The following is a 10,043-nucleotide window of genomic DNA, read 5'->3' on the forward strand; positions in this document are numbered from 1 at the left end:
AAGTAGAAACTAAGGAAGGAGAATTATATTACACTAAACAAGGTTATTCATAATGACACTACTATATTTGGATTGTACTACCAGGAAACACCAATATTAGACAAGGGGTTAGACATACATGGGCACGTTGATGTAAACTAGGCTAGAGATCTAGCCCACAACATATCTACAAGTGGGTATGTGTTAAAACTATTTGGAGGAGAAACTAATTGTATTAGAAAGAGATAGTTTGTAGTGGAAATGTCAACTGTATGATAATCTTAATACATTATAGCCACTTTTCATGTAAGCAAGGAAGTCCTATGATTACAAATATTTTGTTCAGTAAGTAGATTGGTTGAGTGAGCTTGATGATAGATTGTGACAATCAGAGAGAAATCTTCTTAGCAAAGAACCCAACATATCATTCTAAGGAAAAACATATTGATATTCAGTATCACCTTGTGAGAGATATGGTTGAAGAAAAGAAGTTGTTGCTAGTGAAGGTGGACATTTTGAATAATGTTGCAAATTCATTAACACAATATATGGCACTAAGAACTTCTCATCATGTAAAGGAACAATGGAAATTATTGCATTGGGTTGTTGATCATGTACTCCTATGCCCCAATACATCCAAATAAAGAAAACAAGTGAGAGAATGTTGGGTATGTGTTGTTCTTTTTGCATGGTTATTGTCACAAGTTGTATATTGCATTGAACATGGGGCGTGGGGGAGGGGGGGGGGGGGGGGTCACATGGGGATGGAAGCCCTCTTACACGTGGGTTCATGGAAAACTATGGTTAACTAATTATGGTACAAAAATTATTCTAATCAATGGAAAATTGATTGACAATTATATATTGTTATGTAATATTTTATAAAAGAATATATAATCAAAAAACTATTTTTGTTTTTCATGGTTTGGGTTTTCAAGATAAAATTTATATGTTTTCCATTGCATATTTTCTTTTCTAATTAGGAATTTGTTTGCAACAATTATTTTTATATGGTTAAAACCCACAATCAATACTAAATCTCTAATACATTCTACCGGCTAGCAAGGGGGCTTCAGTCGATGAACCTCTAACATAGCACGTGGATTCATGGCATATTAAACACACAGGGTATTCACTGGTAGAGAAATACCATACCATGTGCATTCATATTACGGGATATATAATTAGTAAAAAATTACATATTATATTGGGGGATATATAGGGGGTAAAGGGTTTTTATATTGGTAGGTATAAAAAATGGAGCTCAAAGTTACTGAAAAAATATAAAGAGGTATAAAAATTTTAATGAAAAAATGGATACCTACAATATCTAGTAGAGGATTTTAAATTGGGAAGTTGTATTGGGTTAGTATTGGTACGGGGTTGAATAATGTGATTTTTATAGGTATTTTCCAATATGTATTCAAATTAAGGGTATTGCTTAATATGCCATGAACGCACGTGATATGTCTGATGTTTATTGAGTGAATCCCCTGTGATTAAACAATATCCATACTTTGACTACATATTGGAAAATGCCTCTAAATATAACATTATTTAACCCCCTACCAATATGAATCCGATACACCTTCCAAATTTTAAAAACCCCTATCTTCACTAGATATTGTAGGTATCCATTTTTTCATTAACTTTGAGCTATATTTTTTATAGATTCCAATATAAAAACCCTTTACCCCCTATTATATGCCCAATATATTATGTCATTTTTTCCTCAATATGTATCCCCCAATATGAATGCACGTGGTATGGTATTACTCCCCCAATGATGTCCACGTGCCGGCTAGATGATTTTTAGTTTTGCTTGACGTGATTTTGTTATCTCATATTGGCTAAATTCATAGATATCTAAAGCATAATCCACAAAGAATAACTTGTTTATTGAGCACGTGGAAAGTGAGAGAAATATATAGGATAGGTTAAGATTGTTGGCTTAGGTAGGAGTTAATCATTCCTTTGAATCCGATGGAGATTGATAGTGCATATTTGAATAAGTGTTTGATTTGAATTCATTTCAATATAACCAACCACTTGTAGCAAGAATGATGAGGGCTTAATATATATGTAAAAAAATGTTTGTGATTCAATCTCACACTTTCAACATATCCTCATTAGAAACCAAATAATTTCGATCATCACCAAACAAATGGTATTTTAGAAGAGAAAAAAACCAACATCTAAATAATTAGACCCAATATTTTTCTTACATATTTAAAAGTAAAGACAACAATTCTATAATTCTACATTTCTTAGCTCAAAAAATGTGATATTATAATGTTTAATGTTTAAAAAAATAACAAAAAAAGAAAAGAATATATGCTTTCACACATAAAACCCCATTCACATATTTAAAAATAAATAATGACGATTTAGCACGGTAGGAAACCCTTAATCTAATACTATACAGAAGCCTTTTGTTATAAGTCACAATGTATGAAATATGCACAAAGAATTTATATATATAGGAGAGGAGGTGTAAACTTAGTTAAAGATAACCAATTATAAAAATCTATGTTAACAAATCACAATAGTTCGTGCATTGAAAATATGCGGGTTAAAAAACCAACAGTAACAAAACTTCTATTTCGTTAAAACAATTGTTTTCATAACTTAAAAAATACCATATTTGTTTTTAATATGAATTTTATTTATTAACTTTTTTTTAATATAAATTTCTATTTTTTCAATTTACATTGTATTAAATTTCATAATCAGTGACGGTCGAACTAAAGCAGTGTAAACAACAGATCTAATTATAGCAACAAAAATTGCTCTCTCTCAATTCTCTCTCACGCGATCCATGCTACAAATCCATCAGATCAACAGATCTTCTATGTCTGTGTCTCTTTTCAGATGATCATCCATCGCTTTTTTCAGATCTATCATGTCCATTTTGTATATATTCCCTCAATATAATATAAAACTTTTTCTTCTGAAAAAAAAACAAAAATTAAATGGCATGATAAACAATGTGATTTCAGAATTTAAGAAGTCCATATTAGAAAGTAAAGACTGACTTTTAATATCACAAACTGACACCGGAGCCGTGCAAGTTGCTTAGGGATTTCCAATTTCATAGTCAGTCACGGTCAAACAAAACTAGTTTAAACACAACAAACTAATTCTAATAATCTAAGCTCTTTGCCACTATAAACGATGTGATTTTCAGAAATTAAAACTTCCATGTTTAAAAGTAAAGATTCACTTTAAAATCACAACTACTGCCCTTAGGAATTTCCAATTTCATAATCAGTCACAGTCAATCTCACAACCATGTAAGTTTTCCACACTTTGAATTTTCAATGTAGGAGCCCATTCCATCAAGTTTCTCTCGCTTGAATTTTCTTTGTGTACTCAATGGTAGAGTCATTCCACGCCCTCGGACTTGAAAAATCAACGGACATATTTATCAGAAGTGCAGATTCAGTGGATCAACGTAAGCTGGAACAAAGGGTTTGAAAAATAATAAATCACAAAGAGCCTTATGATCGTTGGTGTAAGTTTCATAGGAATTACCAATTTCAAAACAATGTGATTTTCAGAAATTAAAAACTCCATGCTTAAGAAGTAAAGACTTACTTTAAAATTACAACTACTGCCCTCACAGTGAAACTAAAGTTATTTAAAAATTCATAATCACAACCATGCCAGTTTTCCACACTTTGAATTTTCTTTACGCGGTTCAATGTAGGAGCCCGTTCCATCAAGTTTCTCTCGCTTGAATTTTCTTTGTGTGTAAGTCAATGGTAGAGTCATTCCATGCCCTCACGCTATAAAAATGAATGGACATCTTTATCAGAAGTGTATCTAATAATAAATCACGCAGAGCCTTATGATCGTTGGTCCCCTCATCAAATTAGAAAAGAAAAGTTCGAGAAGAAAGACTTAATTTTCTTTGTGTGTAGTCAATGGTATAGTCATTGCACGCCCTTAGACTTGAAAAATGAACGGACATATTTATCAGAAGTGCAGATTCAGTGTATCTACGTAAGCTGGAACAAAGGGTTAGAAAAATAATAAATCACGCAGAGCCTTATGATCATTGGTGCAGCTCCCCTAATCAAACTCAGAAGTTTCTTACTAATTTCCAATTTCATAATCGGTCAAAATCAAACTATTTTTTGCTAATTTCCAATTGCATAATCGGTAAAAGCAAACTAAACTATTTTAAACATCACAATCACAACCATGTAAGTTTTCCACAGTTTGAATTTTCTTTTTCACAGTTCAATGTAGGAGCCCATCAGTGATCAAATTTGAAGGGTAGGTCTTAATTTCATTTAGAAATTTGAAGGGCAGGTCTTAATTTCATTTAGAAGGGCACACATCTAGGTCGCACTTCTATAATGAAAAGCATAAAAAAAAGGCAATTCAATTGACAATAGTAAATTATTTTCAATTTTTTTTTTTTTTTTCACAAACAAAAAGATACCACTACGTCAAAGGCTGCATTAGTAAATGAATTACTCTTACACGTGATTGAGAAATGTAACCACATAAGATCATATTGCGTAGGCCTTGAACTCAGCCACAATTGAACCAACTATAGGGACAAAATCATAGTTGGGAAACTGCATATGAGTACAAAAAATAAACACATAGGCATAATTATATCTTAATGAAATTGAAATAAAAATAAAAATACGAAGAAACAAATTATATGGAATGTCTCATTTATAAAATTAAAAATAAATTCTAGCTTATAGAGGAAGTATCAGTGTAATTCTAGCTTATAAACTTCAAATTTTACCAACTCACTATTCTATTGTGTATTAAAACTCTTTTGGAAAGCTGAGACTTCCAATATTTGAACATCTCAAATTATTGGAACTACAGTCCCTATACTTGGCTGCAAAATTGATACTCCGCATTAGTCTCCCTTCTACATGCAGCAAAAGGAGACCTGTCTACGTAGCAAGAAGAGGATCATTATAATGCTGAGAAGAGGAGGCCTTAACTAGCCCTAGACACAGTCAAAGAGGAGTCTATATAAGCTGCCCTAGCCGCAATCCTCAAGGTTGATGTAATCCGAAATTAAGGGTGAAACTTACACGCTATCAAAGGAGCCCTAACGAAGCCTACTAATCTATTGTTTGATGATGGCCTAATCCGCAGTTAAGATGAAGCCCTATTCGCAACGAAGGAGAGTTGATCAGTAGTGAACCATACACTGTAATAAGGACCCTAAATATGCAGTTTAGAAGGGCTTCTATTTGTTGTCATCTAGCCGCAACAAAGTAGCCATCATACAGAATGAAACTGGAATAAGTTAAGGGACGGATTGAGCCTCCCTCTTGCAACTGTGTGAGGATGGTTCCTTCTTGTAAGGACGTCGAGTTAAAAGAAGCAGTGGATCAACCTGTTGGGATATCATTGGAAGATCAAGAGTAATGTTTATGCTGCTATAAGAAAACTATGTGTTAGGCTATAGGCCATAACACCACACTCAAATATTTCTTATGGGTATTTGAGGGTTCAGATCATTAGCTTAATCTAACAAGGTGTTGTGTATAATGTTTTTGAGATCTAAGGCTAATTTTGATGACTATATGATGTTGCCTAGAGAAAATGGACTAATTGCTAGATGCGGAGTAATTCAAACCACTTGTATTTCACATCTCATGTTTGTGGATGACTTGTTGTTTTCTAGAAAAATAAGTTAAGAAAACTACAAGCATTCTATAACATACTTTTTAGATTTGGGGTGGCATCTAGAATTATTATGAACAAAGATAAATATGTTCTCTGATTACTAGTATCTTGCCTCCAAGTCACTAGCACAATTACTAACACTGATACAAGTAACTCATTCAGAAATTGGGAATATGAAAACATACCAGGAATTGGGAATCCGCAAACAAATAAAATCCAGTACGTTAGGAAGCCTGTGGAATGCGCTCCTCTCCAAGCATAAATTGTGCTTAAACCTTGCTTGATAGGTGTTTGCTGAATCATGAATCTATGCTCCTCTCCAGCTTAAATCGTTGTCAAACCTTGCTTTGGGCAGCCTTTAGTCACAACCCAATAATTACAGACCCAATACATGACCCATATTGACATCTAGTGGCTCTCAATTGAAACTACCAAATGAAATGGTATCAAAGGGTAATTGTGAAATAATAATTAATAAGAACTTGGATCATATGCACAATTAGAAAAAACAACTCAAAAAGAAACTATTGTTTTTTAAATGAGAGCAACTTAGAAACTGCCAAATGTAATGGTATGAAAAGGTAATTTTGACATAATAAGTAATAAGAACTTGCATCATATGCATAATTAGAAAAAACAACCAACCCAAAAAGAAATTGTTGTTTTTGAAATGGGAGTTTCTCAAATGGAATTTAACTTTTAACATGAAAGGAAATTCACAAATTCAACATTCTTAAAATTTTAATTTCAGAAAAAATGAAATTAAAAAAAATGTTGAAAATTTAAGAGGCCTTCTTAAAAAATTTTAAGATATTATTCCAATTTTTTTTTAAATGACAAAAATCATATTTTAAATTTCTTTTGACACGTAAAAATTTCCCTTCTCTGACGTGCCAAAGGCGCCCTTTGAAGGGCTCTGACGTCTTCAATTTTGAACGCTGGAGCCCATTCCATCCAAGTTTCTCATGCTTGAATTTTCATTGTGTGTAGTAAATGGTAGACTAATTCCACGCCCTCAGACTTGTAAAATGAACGGCAGATTCAGTGTATCTACGTAAGCGGGAACAAAGGGTTAGAAAAATAATAAATCACGCAGAGCCTTATGATCGTTGGTGCAGCAGCTCCCCTCATCGAATTAGAAAATAGAAGTTGGAGTGGAGAGCGTCGAGCTCTGTCTTGAGACGCCAATGGAGATGATAACAATACACGGGCGCATGTTGCTTATCGTCACTGTATGGACGCGCCTGCACCTATTACTAGCTCAACCACCTAGCTGTTGGAACTCCGAATATATAAATGGTGGCAACTTTCAGCGTAATGTAATCCAGGTTTTGGAATCATTGTCGGGGAATGCTTCTACCAGCGGATTCAATACCTCAAGTGTTGAGCGGCAAAACAGCAATAGCGCTGTTTATGGGTTTATCCAGTGCAGAGGAGATTTAAATTCCCCCGACTGCAAAGCCTGCGCTTCTATGGCGAAAGAAATCCTTGTAAAGGAATGCCACACCACTTCTGGACTCATTTATGGAGACGGCTGCTTCTTACGTTACGACAATCATAGTTTTTACAACGATTATGATGAGAAGAATGTGTCCCGGACAACTTGTAACAACATTGTAAGCCATCAGCCAGATCGCTTCGCAGATATTACGCTGAAGGCTCTGTCAAAACTTCTGAAAAAAATTGTGCCGAAACAAACATTTTTTGCTACAGAGAAATACGAAACAGATTATGCAGATGAGCAGGAAATCTACGGCCTAGCCCAATGTTGGAATTATGTGTCGCCAAGCAACTGCAAATCGTGCCTAGATGCCGGTCCATCGATTTTATCCAAGCAATGCAAAACTGGAGCTATAGGAGGACGCTACTTAAGTGCGTACTGCCTTTTGCGTTACGAGACTTACAACTTTTTTAATACTTCTATCATGCCGTCACCGCCCCTCCCGCCGCCGCCGCAGCCGCCAAAGGAAAGTCCTCCCGTATACGGTATCTTCTTTCACACAGTTTGCAATGATAAGTGGTATGGTGATTTTGTTCATTCTCTAAAATAAAATAACCAATTTACTAAGTGTGAATTTGCAGGAAGCAAAAGATCTAACTTGGTCGGGATAATTGCGGGCGTACTAGCAGCTACGGTCGGATTAGTGACATTCATAAGCCTTTGGAAGTGGAAGTTTTTCTGTCGTCTAAACCCTTGGAAACGCATTTCTCGAAGCGGAGGTTCTGGAATTGCTAAACCATTAGTGTGCGCTTGATATACTCGTGTCTTGTGAACTTATAAACTATTTCTTTACCGCAAAATAAATAGATGCCTTGTTAATGTTTTCTCAGGGGAAGGAGGAGAAATTGACTTATCGCCTAGTGTAGCTAATCCTGAACTTATATTAAAGTACGACATACTGAAAAAGGCTGCGTCCAATTTTAATGAAGAAAACAAGCTTGGCGAGGGAGGTTTTGGATCCGTATTTAAAGTGAGGGCTTAATATCATTGCTTTCTGTCAAATTAGATATTTGGAATCTGCAGGTTCCATGAAAAATATAAATTTTTTTGAAGTTCATTGATCTGCTGTAGGGGGTTCTACCTGATGCAAGAGAGGTTGCAATTAAACGGCTCAACATAGATTCAAGGCAAGGACACACTGAATTTCTGAATGAAGCAAATCTTATCAGTCGTGTTCAGCACAAGAATCTAGTGAAATTGCTTGGCTGCTCCGTTAAAAGCTCAGAAAGGCTACTGGTATACGAATACCTCCATAACAGCAGTCTAGATAAGATTCTATTCGGTAACTTCTCTCTCTTTAGCTACTTAATCGATTCATGGATCCTGGATTTGTTAGAGTGTTTGAATGTAGCTTGCCAGCGTTTTCACTTCCTATCATGCAATCATTGCAGATAGAACAAAACGCCATTTACTTGACTGGAGAGATAGATATGAAATCATAGTCGGAACTGCACGTGGGCTGGCATATCTTCACGAGGAATCTGAGATTCGGATCATCCATAGAGATATTAAAGCCAGCAATATTTTACTTGATAATAAATATAGACCTAAAATAGCAGACTTTGGTTTGGCCAAACTCTTTGGAGAAGATCAGAGCCACGTTAGCACTAGAATTGCTGGAACTTTGTAAGAATTCTCTTTACATTTCAATCTCTTCATGTCCCCAACTATATTTAATAGCACTAGAATTGCAGGAACTTTGTAAGAATTCTCTTTACATTTCAAAGTCTTGATGTCCCCAACTTTATTTAATAAATTGCGGGATATGAACCAACTACAATTCACATATTTGAGAAAGCATCATATAATTTTAAGAGGGTCAAGATATGTTGATTTCATTATAGATGGCATTGTGCAGTGGTTATATGGCGCCTGAGTACGCCCTGTGCGGACAGCTGACAGAAAAAGCAGATGTATTCAGTTTTGGAGTACTTGTTCTTGAGATTATCAGCGGAAGAAAGAATCAGCCCCAACACATGGTGTTTCTTCCGGAAGAAGTATGGCTAATGTGGATCTAATATCTAAAGTAGAAATTTTGTAAACTGATTTCTGCTGACTAACGTTTTATGATTTGTGCATATTGGTCAATTATCAGACATGGAGACTGTATAAGGAGGACAGAGAATTAGAAGTTATGGATCCCATATTGGAGGGCAGTGATTCGGGTGAGGAAGCGATGAAAGTGATTAAACTTGGTCTTCTGTGCACTCAAGGAGCTGCAACGTTGCGGCCTTCAATGTCACTCGTAGTGTCCATGCTGACCAGTGAGGTAGAACATCTTTCCTCACCGACAAGGCCTGTTTCCGTAGATGTGGAGAATGTGAACAAATCTCACCAACTTCAACGTTCTACAGTTTTTGTTCCTGACAAACCATCTAGCAGCACAGCAATTTCTTCTGATACACATTCTGATATCCATTCTGCAACTGCTACTACTGCAGCTTTTGGTCCTGACAAAGCATCTTGCAGTACAGCAATTTCTTCCAACACACATTCCGATATCCATTCTGCAACTGCTGATCCTTCGTCAGGCACCCTGGATCGGAGTTGAAAATCAGCCAACGTTTAGGTGCTAAAATTTCTATTTGTCCACGGGAACTGAGTATACTTATTATAGCTGCTATTCATAAATGACATAATGAGATTGTTCGTTATTGAAAGAAAATTAAGCGTAGAAGATTTGGTCATGGGAAATGGTGGATTTTCATCGCATACCGATTAAGCTAGCTCTTTGCTTATTTCCATCCGTTGAGAAAGGCGAAAAAAGACTCAATTAACAAGGCTTGCTAGATTGACAAAAATAAAATAAATAGAAAGCTTGCTAGCTTAGCTAAAATAAAATAAATAAAATCTTAATTAACAAGGTTAGTTAGCTAGCTTTCTTTCGCTTTCT

The 10,043-nt window shown here is 35.3% G+C and overlaps 1 protein-coding gene across 1 annotated transcript; it reads left to right on the forward strand.

The window, feature by feature from the left end:
* The first annotated feature begins 6,836 nt into the window (after nt 1-6,836).
* Nucleotides 6,837-9,701, forward strand: LOC149256360 (cold-responsive protein kinase 1-like). Its single transcript, XM_089455337.1, has 6 exons — nt 6,837-7,635; nt 7,981-8,111; nt 8,222-8,432; nt 8,542-8,776; nt 9,009-9,147; nt 9,246-9,701. Exons 1-6 carry the CDS (start codon nt 6,837-6,839, stop codon nt 9,699-9,701), a joined length of 1,971 nt encoding a protein of 656 aa, XP_089311463.1.
* Nucleotides 9,702-10,043: the final 342 nt, after the last annotated feature.

Source organism: Pinus tabuliformis, chromosome 7 (genome assembly GCF_031772625.1).
Source record: "Pinus tabuliformis cultivar Carrire ecotype Pingquan chromosome 7, CPIR1, whole genome shotgun sequence".
Taxonomy (NCBI): Eukaryota; Viridiplantae; Streptophyta; class Pinopsida; order Pinales; family Pinaceae; genus Pinus; species Pinus tabuliformis.

Bases quoted from the DNA above. Each gene is read 5' to 3' on its own strand.
- LOC149256360 (XM_089455337.1), top strand. From the start codon at position 6,837: ATGGAGATGATAACAATACACGGGCGCATGTTGCTTATCGTCACTGTA. The intron at 8,112-8,221 runs GTATTTAAAGTG...GATCTGCTGTAG, and splicing joins GCGAGGGAGGTTTTGGATCC to GGGGTTCTACCTGATGCAAG. The intron at 8,433-8,541 runs GTAACTTCTCTC...CAATCATTGCAG, and splicing joins TCTAGATAAGATTCTATTCG to ATAGAACAAAACGCCATTTA.